At 50.3% G+C, this 18,484-nt stretch overlaps 1 protein-coding gene across 4 annotated transcripts in view; it reads left to right on the forward strand.

Annotated features, from left to right (window-relative positions):
* DOT1L (DOT1 like histone lysine methyltransferase) overlaps nt 1-18,484 on the forward strand; it is a 74,449-nt gene that overhangs the window by 7,311 nt on the left and 48,654 nt on the right. For all 4 annotated transcript variants that reach the window (XM_037504997.2, XM_037504998.2, XM_037505000.2 and 1 more), the window contains exon 2: nt 12,128-12,171. In XM_037504997.2, coding sequence (XP_037360894.1) covers nt 12,128-12,171 — 44 coding nt within the window. The remainder of the gene's footprint in view (nt 1-12,127; nt 12,172-18,484) is intronic.

Here is an 18,484-nt window from a genome sequence, read left to right on the forward strand (position 1 = left end):
TTCTTCTAGGTTGTCCAGTTTGTTTGCATAGAGACTTTTGTAATAGATTGCTATGCTGCTGTGTTTTTCTGCTCAATCTTGTAGTTTTGCTTTTCATTTCTGATTCTATTTGGGTTTTTCCTCTTTGTAAACCTAGCTAATGGCTTGTCAATTTTGTTTCTTTTTTCTTTTTAAAGATTTATTTATTCATGCATACAAGAACCGGGGTACAGGCAAGATGCATGGGAGGGTGAGAGGACTCACCAGAGACAGCGGGGAACAAACAGGCAGACTGACTGAAATACACTGCCGAGGGGAGCAGCGGGCGAGATAGGAGAGGTCTGCCGTGCCATGTGGGATTCTCGCCAGCCGGCCGTAATCAAACCTGCACTACAGAGGCTGTGGACAGCTTCACAGCGCTGTGCTCAAGTGCCTGCGCCACCAGGGGAAGCCCAATTTTGTTTATTTTTTGAAAGAACCAACTCTTGGTTTCAATGATCTTTTAGGCTGTCTTTTTGTTTTCTGTTTCATTTATGTCTACTCTAATTTTTATTGTTTTATTCCTGCCACAAAATAATCATTCCACAAAACTATTTCTTTCTTTTTAAAAGATTTATTTATTTATTTATACAAGCACTGGGTATAGTCAGAGGCGCGGGAGGGTGAGAGAATTCACCAGAGCGGGGAGCAGAGCAGGCAGAAGGACCAAAGTACACTGCTGAGGGGAGCAGCGGGCTGCAGGAGAGGTCTGCGTGCCATGTGGGACCCTCCTCTGGTGGCCGTGGAGCAGCCGGGAATCGAACGGGCTCTTTGCAACCCAGCGCTCAACCCAGCGCTCAACCGCTGCGCCACCGGGGAGGCCCTCCACAAAACTATTGTTATATAGTTTCCATCTTTGTCCCTGATTATCTTTAGTGGAAAGTCGAGTTTATCTGATATGTTTGGATGTTTTTGTTCATTTTCTAGTTCTTTCAGCTGCGGAGTTAGACTGTTAATTTGAGAATTTTCTCCCCCCTCTTTTTAACATGGGCCTGTATTGATATAAGCTTCCCACGCAGCACTGCTTTTAGAGCAGCCCAGAGGGTCTGGTAGTTTGTGTCTCTGTTTTCTTTCTTTTTTTAAAAAAGATTTATTTATTTATACAAGTACTGGGTACAGTCAGAAGCGGGGGAGGGTGAGAGACCACCAGAGCCAGAACGGGGAACAGAACAGGCAGACTGACGAAGTACACTGCTGAGGGGAGCAGCGGGCGTGGCAGGAGAGGTTGCGCACCATGTGGGATCCTCATTGGTTGCTGGGGATCGAACTGGTGCTGCACAGGCTGTAGGCAGCTTCGCAACACAGCACTCAACTGCTGCGCCACCGGGGAGTCCTCATTTTCATTTTTCTCTGGATATTTTTTGATTTCTTCACTGACCCAGGAGTTGTTCAGAAGCATTTTGTTCAGCCTTCACGTTTTGGTTTGCTCCAGGATTCTATTTGTGGCTAATTTCTAGCTTTATAGTATTGTGGTCTGTGAAGATGCTTGATATAATTTCTATTTTTATATATTGCCTGAGACATGTTTTATGTTCTTTTCTTGAGAATGTTCCATGTGCACTGGAGAAGAAATTGTATTCATTTCTTTGGGGATGGAAACTTTTATAAATGTCCAGTAGATCCATCTGTTCTAACACTTCCTTTTAGGCCTATATTTCTTGGTTAATTTTCTGTCTGATTGATCCACCCTTTGTGCCAGTGGTGTGTTGGGGTCTCTGATGATTTTGTTTTTGTGAATATGTTGTTTTAGACCTGTTAATAGCTGCTTTATATAACTAGGTGCTCCTTTGTTAGGTGCGTACATATTAATAACAGTTACCTCTTACTGTGACTTGTTCCCTTGATCATTATAAAGTGTCCATCTTTGTCCCTGATCACCTTTAGTGGAAAGTCTGGTTTATCTGATGAGAATAGCAGTTCCTGCTTTAGTCTTTGAGTTATTAGCATGCATGACCTTATTCCACTCTGTTATTTTTAGTTTGTTTTTGTTTTTAGGTTTCAAATGAGTCTCTTGTAAACAATAGAGGGCTGAAGTGTTCACCAACATTGTTAAGCTGTGGTTTTTTTATTTTTTAAAGATTGATTTATTATTTATGTATACAAGAGCTGGGTGCAGGCCAGAGGTGCAGGGCGGGGGTGAGAGGATTCACCAGAGACATTGTGGGGAGCAGAACAGGCAGACTGACTGAAATCCACTGCTGAGCAGCAGGCGGGACAGGAGAGGTCTGCTGCGCCATGTGAATCAGCTTCCTGGCCAGGGATTGAACTCTGCTGCAGTGGCTGCGGATTGCTTCATAGTGCTGCAACTTAACCCCTTGCACCACCAGGGAGACCCTAAGCTGTATCTCTTTATTGATGAGTTTAGACTACTCACCTTTAGGGTGATTGCTGATATGAACTGTTCATTTTCATTTTGTTTTTGATTGTTTTATTTTTCTGTTGTTTCTTGTTTTCCACTTGTTTTCTCTGCTCTTTCTGGCTTACTTTCCTTAGTATTTCTGTCAATTTTGTTTCTTCATCTGTGGGTCTCTATTCTGGATTTTTTTAAAAAAAAGATTTATTTATTTATACAAGCACTGGGGGTACAGTCAGAAGTGCAGGAGGGTGAGAGATTTCACCAGAGCCAGAGGGAAGAGCAGAGCAGGCAGACCTACGAAGTACACTGCTGAGGGGAGCAGCGGGCGGCAGGAGAGGTCTGCGCGCCATGTGGGACCCTCGCCTGGCGGCCAGGGATCGAACCGGCACTCCAGAGGCTGCGGGCAGCTTCGCAACCCAGCGCTCAACTGCTGCGCACCGGTGAGGCCCTGTTCTGGATTTTTGGTTACTGGTTACCATGGGGTTTTACTTAAATTCCTGTGTTTTAGTCCTTTATGAGCTGGTGTTTTCTCTCTGACGTTGAACTAGATAGGTTCTGTCCATTTCTTCCTCCCACCTGACTCATGGTATTCTTGCTCGCCATTATGGTGTTATATTGCTGCTGTCATTTTGCTCAGGAATTTGTTTCATTTTTTTCTTTCCTTTTAGAATTTTCAACATTTCTTGAAGGGCAGGTGTAGTGGGGAGCTCCAGCAGTTTGTGTTTTGGGAACACCTTTCACTTTCATTTTTGAATGATAATTTTGCAAGATAGAGAATTCTTGGCTGGTGGTTCTTGTCTTTTAGGATTGTGAACCCTTCTTTCCGCCCTCTTCTTGCCTGGAGAGTGTCTGGGCTGAAGTCTGGGGACATCTTAATTTGGGAGCCTTTGTGAGTTATTTTGTTTCCCTCGCTTCCTGCCATTTTTTTTTTTTTCCCTTTCTCTTTGATTTTTGATTGTTTGACAGTGGTGTGTCTAGGTGCAGGTCTGTTGCCATGTTAAAATGGAGGGGTCCTCTCTGCTTCCTGGACACCCATATTTAATTCATTCTTTAGGTTTGGGAAATTTTCAGTTATTTTTGAATAGGGTTTCTGCTCCTATGTCTTTCCTTGTCTTCTGGGATCTGATATTTCTTGCGGTGTTTCCTCATTTTTCCTTTATCTTGATTCTCTTCTAAATGAGCGATTTGTTCATTTGAGTCTACTACAGCTAACATTCTTCTGTCAGTTTAATTCTATTTAAAGTGCTTTCTAAATTTGTCTGCATTTCATTCACGGTCTTTGTGATCTTTTTAGATATTCAGTCTCTTTGGTGAAGAACTTTCTTCATTCCCGAATCTAAGATCTTGGCACCTGCCTACCTGCCTTTGACTGACCTGTTAGTAGCTCGTTTAGCGTTTTTAATATTGTTTTGAAGTCTTTGATAGTTCCTCTATTTCTGTCTCCTTTATATTTGTCCCAGGACTTCTGTCCTTCTCGTTTTGCTTCTCCATCTTGCGTTCAGATGTTCCTTGCTTCCTAGGCCTGTGTATTGCCTTATTTGCTCTCTCTGTGTGTGGGGGTGGTGGTGGGGGTGGTGGTGGTTGGGGTGCTGGCGATTTAGTTTTGTTTCTCAGTGTACTTGGTGTGAGGTGAGAGTAGGAGGGATGTCTAGGGTTTTATTACTCCTACCTCAGTCTGAGGAGTGAAGTTGGTCACCTCTCCCTCCTCCTCTTTCATTTCACAGCATGTGGTGTTCTGCACTTAGCTTGTCATGACTTCCCCCATCTCCTCCCTGCTCCTCCTCTCTGCCTTCCTGCTGCTCCTTTCTGTGGAGGGTTGTGCTCTGAAGCTCTAGTCTCCCAGTGGGAGGAGCTGGGGCTGGGCTACCAGACTCAAGCTCTGTGACTAATTTGCACTTGGCCAGGAGGCGGCGCTTCCTGTGAGGTAGGCAGGCCTGTGCGACTTGTCACTGTGGCTTTCCACAAGGACTGTCGCCGGCCCGCCCCTGCCTCTCTTTCTGTGGGGCTGCAATGTCTGCTTGATGTTAACTTTCCAAGAGGATCTGTTAGAGTCCTTCTCTCTGCTATTGGGCTTCTCATGGAGTCCAGCCTGGCTTAGTCAGGTGTCTCCTTGATTGCTTCTAGTGCCCAAGGGAACTCCAGAGTTCCTAGTTTCCTGCAGAGTCCCCGCTGCCCCAGGTCAGGTCTGCGCCCACTTTTGTGTCAGCAGAGTTCCTCAGGGGAATTTCAGCGTCCCTGCTTGCCCCTGTCACTGCTTGTGTCCCCTAAGCCCACTTATGCCCCCCTCCCACTCTTTCTCCTCAGCTGTCACCAACCTTACTTCAAAATCTCTGTGGGGAAGTCCTAGGTAGGTAGGTAGGTCAGAGCGCCTGGATATTCCTATGAGTAAATGTTTTTTTTTTTTTTTATGCTTGTTTTTATGGGAGAGGGTGATCCCAACCTCTCTATTCTGCCACATTGTGGGTGGAGTCTCTTGAATATTAGGAATGAATCAGAAGGGCCTCCCTGGTGGCACTAGGGGTTGAATCTCAGCACTATGAAGCTGTCCACAGCCACTGCAGCACGAGTTTGATCCCCGGCCAGGGAGCTGACCCACATGGTGCAGCAGACCTCGCTTGTCTTGCCCGCTGCCTCCCTCAGCAGTGGAATTCAGTACACCTGCCTGCTTGTTCCCCACTCTCTCTGGTGAATCCTCTCACCTCTGTCCTGCCCCCCCCCCCCCCCCCCGCATCTCTGGCCTGTACTCCAGTTCTTGTACGCACACATAAATAAATATTTAAAAAAAGAATGAACCATAAATTCATTGTCTTTACTTGATAAGCTTAACCATGAACATGGACTGATGTGGTGCTCTCTGGTTTAAAGTCATCAAAATTGAAAGTTAATTTTTTTTCTGCAGTGCCACGTCATAATATCTGTGAAAGGCAATCTTCTGGATTGAATCTCAGGTGATGATTCAAAGAGCAAAGTGGTCATTGGGGTTGAGGTGTTTAAATAGATTTAGACTTAATGTGGATGTTCATGTTGTATGTTTTCCTTATTCATGAGCATTCAGAAATGAAAGATTTTAGTTATAAAATCCATGGAATTCTTTTTAAAGATTTATTTATTTATGCATATAAGAGCTAGGGTGTAGACCAGAGGTGGTGGTGGTGGGGCAGAGGGGCAGGGTTGAGAGGATTCACCAGAGACAGTGGGGAGCAGCACAGGCGAAATCCATGGAGTTATTTTCTTCAGAAGACTTTGGGTATGCCACGTATATCTTCATCATCTTCTGTCAAGTGAAAGGTGGAAGGAAATTTTCCCACTATTCGGTAATTAGGAGAATCTCCTCAGAGGGGTGGGCTGGGGGATGTGCTTTAGCAGAGCCTAAAAACTACAAAGCTGCAGCCTGGCTGGGGGAGGTGGGGGTGGGGTGGGGAGGAGGGATTGCTGGTCAAAGGTCCAGACTAGTTTTATTCCTCTCCCTGTGTTCATAACCAGTTACCCTCCTCACCAGGGAGGGCCTTTGTCCTCACTTGCTACTTAGTAGCCTCTCAGCTTCTCTGAGGAGAACATTGGAATGATCGGTTGTGCATTGTGCCCCAAGCTTGTGACTGTACATAATGTAGCCCCTGATTCTTCAGGATGGCATTTCTCAGAGTGTGTTCCCAGGGCCCACAGCTCCACATCACCTGGGAACCGGTTAGGGAGGCAGCTTCCCAGGCCTAGCCCAGAATTGCTGAATCTGAAACTTTGTGGGTGGGCCCTAGGACTCTGCTCTGAGGCTAGAGGACCAAGGGACGCCTGATGCTTGTAGTGTGAGGACCCTGCCCAGAGGGATACTGGGGATCTGCCCTCGACTGAGACTGATTCCCGATGTGTTTCATTGTCCTTGTTGCAGAATGGGAATGATGAGAGTTGTGTTTCATGCAGACTGGCTGCAGAGTGCCCCGGGAGACCGTCCCCGTGTGCTGGGGGCGGGCTGCTAGCTGAGACAGGCCGCATCCCTCCCTCAGGTTTTGTCATTGGTGTTTGTTTTCACACGGCGCTCTGTGAAGGAGGCAGCTGTCACTGCTGGTGTGACATTGGGGCGTCTGGTCTCTGCATGTCTCCCCATACAGTCCCTGTGGGCAGTACAAGGATCGGGGTCAGTGACTATAGAAGTATGAGGCATAGACCCGACACCCTCACCTGGGTGGAGAGTGTCACATGGGGGGTGACTGGCCTCCCCATGCAGTGTGCCACTGACAGACTGTAGTGTCTCCTGAGGACATTTTCACAGACCCCTATTGGAGCATCTACGAGTCCCCTTCTCCGTTAAACAGATTTTATATGGAGACCCTCTATCAGGTGCCACTTGTGGGTGCTTGGATGCAGTTCATGGGGAGAGGGTGGATTCCTTCTGTCTGAGGAAACAGGAGTCCCTTGTGGGTGGCAGTGTGGCCAGTGGAGGGGTCCTTGTGTGAGAAGACAGAGCTGCTCATAAACCAGGCTTCTTGGGGCCTGCTTTCACCCCAACCTCTCTAGCTAGTGCATCTCTTCTGAAGCCCGAGAGCAGCATGGAGAGGCTGTGGCTGAGCGGTTGTGGCCTTGGCCAAGCATCGTGGCCTTCTGCATCATTGATGGTGTCGAGTGTCTTCGATTACTCATCTCAAGGTGGTGATGGAAACTGGCCAGGCCCTGAAGGATCATTCTGTGATCTTAGGAGCTGCAGCTGTAATTCTTCCCTTTTCTTCTGGTTCTATTTTTTAAAAAACTATTTTTTTATGCATGCAAGAACTGGGGTGCAGGCCAGAGATGCAGGGAGTAAAAGGATTCACCAGAGACAGATGGGGAACAGAACAGGCAGACTGACTGCAGTACACTGCTGAGGGGAGCAGCAGGCGAGCCAGGAGAGGTCTGCTGTGCCATGTAGGTAGCCCCCTGGCTGGGGATCTAACTTGTGCTGCAGTGGCTGTGGAGGGCTCCATAGGTTGTGTCTTAACCCCTTGCGCCACCAGGGAGGCCCCTCTTTGGTTCTAAAGGTTAGGAAAGAGCGATTCACCCCCTCACAGAGGAGAGCAAGACCCAGGCACTTTGCCTCCCCAGGTCTGCCATTGTTCCCAGACAGGGCCCTTGAGCAAGGCTGCGTCTGGGAGAAGGGGCTTCTGTCCTGACTGTCCTGCGTGGCTCCTGCAGCAGGCCAGGTGGGTTCAGCGGCACCCTGGTCTGTGAGGACAGGGGCATACCAGGCCAGTGCCTCGCCAGCCTCCGAATAGCAGGCACTCCTTGTTGCCGGCCAGGGTGTGCCCACCACTTGGGGGTGCTTCACACCTGTATGCCCTGTCAGCTGTATGCCCTGGTGATGACTTGATCAGAAACCTTTGGTGAGGGCTTTCCTTGCCAGCACCAAGTCCTCCTGTCACTGCAGGTTCCTCTTAGAGGGCTGTACTCCTGGCGCAGTTTATCAGCTGTCACAGTCCGCGTGGTTATCTTTTGCTGCCTTACAAATCACCCCGTAGTTAGCAGCTCACGGCAGCACACACTGATTATCTCCCAGTTGTGAGCAGACTTGCTGGGGGTCTTGGGTGGGGGCCTCACAAGGTGCTGCTGTCACCACGTTGGGGCACTGCCTCTGAAGGCTTGACTGGGCTGGAGGCACCCTGGCCATGTCAGCTCCCTGCCTCCCTTCCCTAGAAGCCTCTCCATGCCTCTGTTCATGGCTGGCAGCTAGCTTCCCCAGAGTGAGTTCCCTGCTAGTTCCCCTCGTTGCCCTGTGAATCCCTTCTCCTCTGCTCACGCATCTGTGGTCTCTTCTGCACACCTGTGACACAGCAGTGTCCCTTCTGCCACTGCAGGGTCCGTGGGAGCAGGGGCCATAGCACTTCTGTCGGAGCGCTCAGCTGTGTGCAGGCCTTGTAACCTCACTGTTTTCCTGTTTGGGTGGGGGGCGGGGTGAGGGCCAATTTTAATCATAGTGGTGTTTACTCTAGTGGACAACTCCTTTGACAACTTTAACTCACCATTCCTTTGTGGTATAATTTCTCACATACTAATTTACAGTGCAATTCACTGGTTTGTAGTGCATTCACAGTAATGTGTAACCATCATCTCTAATTCCAGAATATTCCATCCCCCGAAAGAGAAGCCCCATCCCTACCAGCAGTCACTGCCAGCCCCTGGCACCATGAACCCACTCTCTGCCTGTGGCTGTGCCTGTCCTGAATGTTTCTGTCAGTGGACTCACACCGCGTGGCCTTGTGTGTCTGCTTCTCTCCCTGAGCATCGTCTGTGCAGGGGCCCTCCCTGTAGTCTCATGTGTCCAAGCTGCCCCCTTTTCATGGCCGAGTGATTCTCCAGTGTGTGAGTGGACACTTGGGCTATGTTCACTTCATGGCGACAATGAGTCACACTGTGTGAATGTGCACGTGCAGGCTTTTGTGCGGACGTGCATTCTTGTTCCGCCTCGACAGACGCATAGGCGTGGGATTGCTGTGTCGTGTGATCACTCCGTGTTTCGAAGCTGTCCCATTTTACATCCCACCTGCTGTGTGTGGAGTTTTGATTTTGCCACGCCTGTGCCAGCGCTCGTCACCCTCCTGTTGGCATGTGTGTCCTTTGTGTCTCAGGGATGGGCCTCTTCTCACGTTCTTACTGGCTGTCAAGTATCTTCTTTGTGCCAGCGTCAATTTCAATAGTGCAGGTATTTTTCCTTTTATTTCCGAGTTAGGGTTTTTTTTTTTTTAAGGGAATCTTTTTTTTTTAAGATTTATTTATTTATTTATACAAGCACAGGGTACAGTCAGAAGCGCGGGAGGGTGAGAGGATTCACCAGAGACAGAGCGGGGAGCAGAACAGGCAGACTGACGAAGTACACTGCTGAGGGGAGCAGCAGGCGGCAGGAGAGGTCTGCGCGCCATGTGGGACCCTCGCCCAGCGGCCGGGGATTGAACTGGCGCCGCAGAGGCTGCGGGCAGCTTCGCAGCCCAGCGCTCAACCGCTCTACCACCGGGGGAGGCCCTTGAGTTAGGGTTTTTAACATAATTGATACAAACCTTTTTCCAGGTAATTTGCAAACTTTTTTTCTCTCATGCGACTTTTTGTTTTCTCAATGTCTTTGAAACATAAAGTGTTTAGTGAAGTCAAACTTACCTGTTTTTTTCCAAGCCTAAAGTTTGAAGTGATTATCATGCGGTGGGCGCACAGCAGACAGCCAGAGGCTGAGCGTCCTCCCTCCTTCTACAGCCCTCACGCAGGCAGCAGTGCTGTGGTGTACCTGGCCTTGCTTCAGGGCCCGGGCTCTCTGGCACTGTGGCTCTTGACCCAAGTCTGTGCTCCTTGTCTCCCTCTGGAGACATCCTCCATTTGGAGGATCGCAGCCACGCTCGCAGTGCTCGGCACCGCCTGCGCTCAGGAGATAGGTCCCCTCCGCTCTCCGTGTGGCATCACGCTCCTGAGCACTGGTCTGGCTGTCGACACTCAGACCCCTTCGTGCCCTGATGGTGGGTGGACTGAGAGGGTCAGGGCAGAGCTGACCAGCCAGCACCTCCAGGGGCCCGGACAAGGGCAGTGCTGCAGAGGTCGGGTGGGAACTGTGTGTTGGTGCTTATTGTTCTGGGCTCCTGGGCTTTAGCCACCAGAGGGCAGGAGTTGTGCTGTCTTGCTCAGTCACCAAATACTATGACTGCTGGGACACTGTCTCTTTGTCTCATTCTTATGGTAAATTTGCTGAGGTGTCAGGAGATGCCCCTGAGGAATTTGTGGGGCTCCGAGGCTGTGGTCTGGGTCCTTCTGGGTCTTTCGGTGCTCAGGTGCTGATGAACCTGCAGGTGTGCGGGCAGCAAGGCGAGCAACAGGTGTTCTTGTCAGCCAGTGTGTTGGAGGGATCCTGGTGTTCTGTTTACAAGGGACCCTGAGTGCTATGTGGCTGCAGCGTCTCACAGGTGAAGCTGGGGCCATGTGTCAGAGGGCCCCGCCCAGAAGCAAGGGGGGCTGTTAGTGCTGGGGTTGGGGCTTCTGTCCTTGCTGCCTGCACTGCTGCTCTCATTGTGCCAGTTCTTGCACTTCATTTGAGACCTTTTGAAGTCAGGCTACTGTCTGCTGCTCCGTTGCCCAGTCTCTTGACTCACCCCCCAGCTCTGGCCACCATCCAGCCTTCATAGATCCTTCATGGGGTGCCGAGAGACCAAGTCAGAGAGGCCAGGCCATTAAATTCCAGTCCTTGTCTTGTTAGTAATAACCAAGTAATAACCTGGGGGCACCAGGGACCCCAAACGGTTAAGGGGTACATGCTGTAAAAGGAGTCCAGCCATCTGCCGTCCAAAGGCACAGGAAACAGACTCTTTTTTCATTTTTATTTATTTATTTTTTATAGAGGCATGTTTTATTTATTTGTTTGTTTGTTTTTGTTTATACATGCACTGGGTACAGTCAGAAGCGCGGGAGGGTGAGAGGATTCACCAGAGTCAGAGCGGGGAGCAGAGCAGGCAGAAGGACCGAAGTACACTGCTGAGGGGAGCAGCGGGCGGCAGGAGAGGTCTGTGCGCCATGCGGGACCCTCCTCCGGTGGCCGGGGAGCAGCCGGGGATCGAACCGGCGCTGCAGAGGCCGCGGGCAGCTTCGCAACCCAGCGCTCAACCGCTGCGCCACTGGGGAGGCCCCAGGAAGCAGACTCTTAGTGTGAAAGATTTCAGTATAATTCATGTGCGTAGAGAGAGAAGAGGAGAAAGGATATTCTTAACAGAACTCTGAGAATTACCCATCCCCTGGTGGGCTAATGCCCAGCCACACAGGCTCTGCTGAAGAGGGACTGCTGAAGCTTGCCACAAGTCTGTGGTACCTTTTGGCAAGGAGCCAGAAAAAAAAAAAAGGGTTAAGGAGATCCCAGAGAGCTGGGACAGAAGGAAAAATACAGAATTAAAAATGAACCACATAACCCAACATGAGGTCAAAATAATGACTGTTACTGTCTTGCCATAGTTGAAAACAGCCTCTCCGCACGTCACCCCCGTGTCTCTTCCCGGTGCCTCTTCCAACTGTCTCTACATTTCCCTCCTCCATAGTTCTCCTCCAGGTCTCCTTCCCGGCAGTACCAGGGTGCAAATGTGGCTGCAGAGGCAGGAGAGGGGGCAGCCTGCCTTCTGTGCGACATAGACCCACCTGCCCAGGAAGTCCGGCTCACGGCCCCCTGGGGCTTATAGTTCAAGGAGGCTGCATGCGAGCGGGGCATGGAAAGTGGTGCCTGCTCACTGCATTGCTGTGCTCCTCTCCTTTTTATGGAGAGCCAATCTGTAACAGTTTCTACCAGTCTTGGAGTAGCTCGCTGCCTGGCCCCACTCTTGACCTTTCTCTTGGAGGGCAGGAGGACCACCACCTGTGCTGTCTGGGTGGGTGTTTCTGGTTAGGAAATGGAGGCTTGGGGAGATTCACTTGAAATCAGGCCTGTGGCTTGTGGGCTATAGGAACCCCAGGAGTTGCCCCTGCGGGCGCCGCTGCCCATGGGCAGGGAGGGAATAGGCCCAGGTCCCTTCTCTGCTACATGCTGAGGAGGGAGCAGGGCGGGGACAGGTCCTTCCCAAGGCCAGATGTGCCCATAGCAGGGATCCTGGAATAGCATCCCCTGCTCAGACGGGGCTCTCTGGTGGTCCCTGAGTGGATAAGGGGCTTTTGAACTCTGGGGATGGAGAAACGAAGAGCCAGGACGGATGAGCGTGAGCGCGGCAGCACCTGTCCCCTGCTCCTTGGATGGCCGCTGAGCCCGCCAGCTCTGAACCCTGTCCCATTGTCTTTCAGGACAAACACCATGATGCTGCTCACGAAATCATCGAGACCATCCGGTGAGCACAGCACCTACTGGGGCCGGGCCTGGGGGGGCCCTCTGGGTGGATGGGGGTTTCTGGATTGCATTTAGGGGAAAGGGTGGGACCTTGGGGTGGGACTGTGGGTGGGGCAGGGCTTCATAGGGTGGGGTTATTGGGGGCTGCAGGGCAAGGCTTACAGGCAGGACCTTGGTGCTGGTCCTTATGGAAGGGTGAGTCCTGGGCTTTGGGGGGGTGGGAGGGACATTGAAAAACTGGAGAGGGTTTTCTGCGGGGGCAGGGGGAAGCAGGCCCAGGTAGGGGTTTGGGGTGGAGCCTTGCGGGTGGGCTGCCCTGGGGTGGGCTGTGGGCCTTTCCTTGCTCCTGAGCTACCCTGGCTCCAGGCTTCTTGTCCCTGCTCCTGATTGCGATTTCATCTTGGCAAATTTTAATGTTTGCATTCAAGATTATTAACATCTTCTGATTTTCCAGGACAAGGTGAGCGTCCCATCCTCTCTGGATTCGCCTGCCTGATTCTCTTACCCACGGGAACAGGGCTCTGAAAAAACGAGTCTCTTTCCTTGGTGTGTTCTGGTGTCTTTGAGAATGGACAGAAGCATTGGGCTGTCTCTTACAGTCTGGGCCGAGGGACTCCCAACAGACACGTGCAGTGCAGGACGACCAGCGCTGCCAGTGGTGCCCAATGGTTTTCTGGAGGAGGGTCCTAGTATAGGAAAGAATTGAGCTGGCCTCAATGACTAAGAGGGCTGTAGCTGTGTGACTCAGGTGTTCAGGTCTGCAGGGGAGAATCACCTGCCCTTGGGGGATGGCCACCTGGGGTTGGAGAAGGCTCCACGCACTGCCTAGGTCAGCTTAAGTCTTGATGTTGATCCATGTTTGCCTTCTGTGAAGCCAAGTGGTCTGAATGTCACTGTGCCTTGCGTACACATGATCGTAGTTTTTTTGGGGGAAGAGGGCCCAGTTATCACTGGGCTCTCTCAAGGAATCCGGAGCCCAGGCCCCTGCCTGGCAGGGTGGGCAGAAAGCCAGGTTTGAGGTGCAGTGCCCCATCTGGGGGGTGGGCAGAGGGCTCCTGGAATGGAATTGCCTGTCCAGAGCTTCTGTTCGCTCTGTTTCACCAGCATCAAAACAGAGGCCTCCAAGTGTGGCTTTTCATTTTCTCATTCAGAAACACTGCTGTGCTCTTATATACACACGCTCGCCTCACTCTTCGCCAGCAGGCGTCATAGCGCTCTCTGCTCTGGGCAGAGATGTTGAGATGTTTTCTGAATTGAATTAATTGGGAAGGGCTTCTCGTGGTGTTATTTGGGGGGCACCTTCTCCAGCCCGGCTGTTCTGTCCTGCGGGGGTAGTGGGTGCCTCAGGGGTGCTGTTGCTTCAGGTTCCAGGAGACCACTGCTGCACTGGGCCTGCTCCCTGCTGTGTGTTCTTGGGGAGGTGGGATGAGTTCCAGGACACCAGCAGGAGTTTCAGAAGGTTTTTAGCGAGCATGTGGTGTCAGGTGGGGCTTGTGTGGTTTCTTTTCTTTTTCTTTTTTTTTAAGATTTATTTATTTATGTACAAGAGCTGGGGTACAGGCCAGAGGCGTGGGAGGGTGACAGGATTCATCAGAGACAGTGGGGAGCAGAACAGGCAGACTGACTGAAATACACTGCTGAGGGGAGCAGCGGGCGAGACAGGAGAGGTCTGTACGCCATGAGGGAATCTCCCTGGCTGGTCGGGAATCGAACCCGGCTGCAGAGGCTGTGGACAGCTTCACAGCGCTGCGCTCAACCCGCTGTGCTACCAGGGAGGCCTCCCCATTTATTTATTTATTTATTTATTTTTTTAATAGAGGCATGTTTTATTTATTTATTTATTGTTTGTTTGTTTGTTTTGTTTATACATGCACTGGGTACAGTCAGAAGCGCGGGAGGGTGAGAGAATTCACCAGAGCCAGAGCGGGGAGCAGAGCAGGCAGAAGGACCGAAGTACACTGCGGAGGGGAGCAGCGGGCGGCAGGAGAGGTCTGCGCGCCATGTGGGACCCTCCTCCGGTGGCCGGGGAGCAGCCGGGGATTGAACTGGCGACGCAGAGGCCGTGGGCAGCCTCGCAACCCAGCGCTCCACCGCTGCACCACCGGGGAGGCCCCTCCCCATTTATTTTTAAGATTTCTTTTTTTTATTCATGCATACAAGAACTGGGCTACAGGCCAGAGGTGTGGGAGGTGAGAGGATTCACCAGAGACAGAGTGGAGAACAGAACAGGCAGATTGACCGAAACACACTGCCTAGGGGAGACAGATTAGGGAACAGAGCAGGCAGATGTACTGAAATACACTGCTGAGGCTAGCAGCAGGCGAGACAGGAGAGGTCTGCTGCGCCATGTGGGTCAGCTCCTTGGCCAGGGATCGAACTTGTGCTGCAGTGGATGCTGATAGCTTCGTAGGCTGCATCTTAACCCCTTGTGCCACCAGGGAGGCCCCTTGAGTGGTTTCTTTGTTGTGCTACCAGTTATTGGTGGTGTTGGGGTGGTTCCCCTGCTAACAGGGTGAATTTTAAAGTAAGCCTTTTCTTTTTTAAATATATATATTTAAAGAACAGGTTTATTAGGGAAAGGGACAAAAGAGTAAAAGACACTTGCACAGACACAAGCGGGCAGGAAGAGCTGCCCTGAAAGGGACAGGATCGCTGAGAGGGGCCTGCATGGTTGCAGGTGGGCAGCCTTGAGGAGAGCTGCCCCCACTGAAGGAGGTCAGTGAGGAGAAGACCCGGCATAGTGCAGGTCACAGGCAGGCAGGGAGGCTGCTGCCCTGCAGAGGGAGAGAGTTGGTTGAAAAGAAGCACCTGCATAGTCACAGGTGGGCAGACGGAGTGCTGCTAAGCTTTTATTTTTTGAAAATGAATTTTGGGTATCATCATGTATTAGAAGACCAACCTTCCTACCCCACCCATGAAAAGAAATACCCCCACACTTTCCTTTACGCTTGCTCATGAGGACATCTGTTGTAAATAACTTGAACATCCTGTTCGATTTGATTTCTGTAAGTGAATGTTAGCAGCTGCTTGGCCAGCCCTTTGTTTGGAACCCCCAGTTGGTCTGGTCATCTCCCAGGCTGGCATGGCTGCTGATTGACAGACTTCTTCCTCATCTTCTGGACCTGAAACAAATTAACCTTCTCTCTTCTTGGCCCTGGAGACAGGGTTTGTTAACCTGACTTTGTCCTTTCTCTGCTTTACTTCTTAGAATGGGGACATTCCAGCACGCGCAGAGGTAAGCAGGGCATAATGAGCCCCGCGCTTCCATCGCCCCGCTCAAGCCACTTTCCTCTCACTGTGCCTCTATCCACTCTCTCTTTCCCATCGCACTATATTCGGAGATGCAGTTGAGGTACAAGAAAGCACACACGTGTGACGTGTGCAGTCTGAGCTGCGTGGGCAGTGCGCCTGTGCACTCACCACGGTGATAGATGTGCCCGTCACCCATTCCCTGGCCTCCACGGCTGTGTCCCCGCCCTTCCCATCCTGGGCAGACCCGCTCTGCTTTCTGACCTCCCGGGGCCGTGTGCACCGTATAGAATTTTACATAAGTGGACAGGAGCTTTTTGCTTTGCTTTTTACTCAGGACACGGTTTGGAGAGCCTCTGTGGCTCCGTGTCCCTGGTTCTTTCGGAACCGCGGAGTGCTTTGTTGTGTGGCTGGACTGTAATTTGTTCACCGCTTGTCAGACGGTGGACACGTTGTGGAGTTCTGGCAATGACAAACAGCTGCGAAAAACATTGACGGGCTTTCGTGTGGCCGGGTCTCCCTTTCTGCCGGGTACCCACCCTGGAGTGGTACGGCAGACTGCTTTAGCGACATTGCTCGCGTTTCCCACAGGGAAGTCCTCGCTGCACCCCAGCAGCCCCCAGGCTCCCCCGCAGACCCGGCTTGTGGCGGTGACCAGCTTTTTGCCCTAATCTAATGTGAGCCAGGTGGTGGCATCTTACTGTGGTTTTATTTTGCATTTTATAAAAACTAATCATGTTCATCGTCTTTTTGCCTGTTTTAAAACTTGGTTGTTTTTGAACCTAGAGTGTTTTTAGCATATTCTGGTTGCCAGTCCTCCCTGGGTGTGTGTTTTGCTGATGTCGCTTCTAGTCTGCCTCTCATCTCTTCATGTTCTCAGCAGTGTATTTTGTGGCACAGACACAAATTCTGTCTTAAATTGTGATAAAATTCCAGTTTATTGACTCATATTTTGTGTTCTTACCTTTCCTAAGAAATACTTTTATTTCCCAGAGTCATGAAGATTTTTTCCTCTATTGTCTAGAAGTTTATAGTTCGGGCTTTCACACACATCTTGCAGCCGCTCGAGTGCATGTGCACGTGTGCTGCAAGGTGTTGTGTGGGTTGAAGTTTATTGTTTTTGCGTGTGGATGTCCGGCAGCTCAGCACTGCTCTGTGACGAGCCTGTCCGCTCTCTGAAATTCCCTTGTCACTTTGTCAGAAATCCATTGACAACCTATGAATTGGTTATTTCTAGGATCTGTGCTGTCAGTGTCTCTTGCCCAGTGCAGAACCCTGTTCGCTGTAGTTGATACAAGCTCTGGCATCAGATGGCGTCCTTCACCTTTGTTCTCCCTTTCAAATCTCGGTGTGGTTATTCCACCTGCTTTGCTCCTCCATATAAATTTTAGAATCAACTTGTCAAGTTCTACATAACTTTGTTTGGGAATGCCTTGGATCTGTAGGTCATTGTGGAGATTTGCCGTCTGCATTGAGCTGTGCAGTGCAGGGGACATGGCCCTTTCTGCTTAGGGCTTTCATCACTTCTCTAGCTGTGCTCTGTAGTATTCCAGTGTGGACGTTCTGAACGCTTTGTTAGTTTACTCCCAGATAGTCCAGGCTTTTGACACTGTTATAAATGGGATTGTGTGTTAAATTTTATTTTCCAATTGCCTGCTGCTCATAAAAAAAAAAAAATACAGTTGGCTTTATATATCCGCCTTTACCTTGTGCTAAATTCACTGCTTCTAGTAGTTGCTGTGTAGATTTTGTGGAACTTGAAGTGGAAATAATGGTATCATCTGTAAGTAGGGACAATTTTACTCGTTGGCTGAGACCCTGATGCGATTTTGCGAGGCGGTAACTGCTGGCTTTCTTGCTTTTCCTGACTGCGGTGGCAAAGTAGCCAGTCTTTCACCACTGAGCTGATGTTAGCTACGAGTTCTTCTAGATGACTTGTGTGAGTTGGAGGAAATTCCCTACTATTCTTAAAGTCACTCTTCCTGGATGTGTCCGTAGCATTATAGTTATGCTGAAAACAAGTCCTTACCTTTCACAGATGAATACTGAAGTATTTATGAATGGAACAATGTAATGTCTGTGGTCTGCTCCTGAGTAACATGGAGTAGGTGCGAAGGAGCACTTGACAAAGAGTGTCCCAGTGAGAGCTCTCAGCAGGGAGGCTTGTGCCTTCTGTGCCAGGCGTGGTCACCTGGTGAAGTCTTGGGTCTGCCAGGTGTTCTCAGTGTAGGTTGCTGTTTTCCCTTTGTAATTAGTGTCATGGGGAGATGCTCGAGGAGCTGTGCAAATGTGCTGCTTCCCCTTGAGCTTTTTTCCTCTGATAGTGGCATCCTTAGTTCGGTAGTGCTTGTGAAGGGGATTCTGCCTCCCCGCATGGCCCTGTTTATTCATCGGGAGTCTTCTGTGGGGAAGAATTGCTCCCTCAAGGGTCCTGACTGCATCCTCTGGGTTATAATCTGCTACTGTGTCTTTTGCTTTTGTTACTCAGATTGTTCTCTGTTGCTGTCGGTGCTGTTGCAGTTTGTCATGTCCCTGTGCCTCCTCCCCCATCCATCTTGGGGAGCATAGTTCCACTTTCTGGAACTGCAAGATGCTCCCCTGGAATCAGACACTTTTCCAGGGAGCTCTGGTTCTCTGGTTGGAACGTGGTTACTCTCCTTTGAGAGTGGGCTGTTCGTCTTCTGCCCCCTTGTGGGTGTTCGTGGCCCATCCTGGGTGTGCGTAGCAGCACCTGGTGAGGGGCTGCGTTACCCCAAGTCTGGGTGAGTGGGGTTCTCTCCAGTTCATTCTTTGGTGGTTAGTTGTGGGTCATGTCTGGGATATCTTTGTCTTCTTGAGTCACAGAAATATGCTCTCTTGTTTTCTTCAAGAAGCTTTGTGGTTTTAACTTTCACATGCAAGTTTAAGATCAATTGCGAATTAATTTTTGCCTGTATCAGGTGGGGGTTTATGTTTATGGGGGTCAAGACTCATCTTCCCACTTGATGTTCATTTGTTCTAACATCATCTGTTGAAAATTCTTTTCTTTCCCCATCAAAGTGCCTTGATGCTTTTGTCAAAAGCCA

This window comes from Talpa occidentalis, unplaced genomic scaffold, assembly GCF_014898055.3.
Source record: "Talpa occidentalis isolate TD23 unplaced genomic scaffold, MPIMG_talOcc4v2.1 talOcc4.12, whole genome shotgun sequence".
NCBI lineage: Eukaryota > Metazoa > Chordata > Mammalia > Eulipotyphla > Talpidae > Talpa > Talpa occidentalis.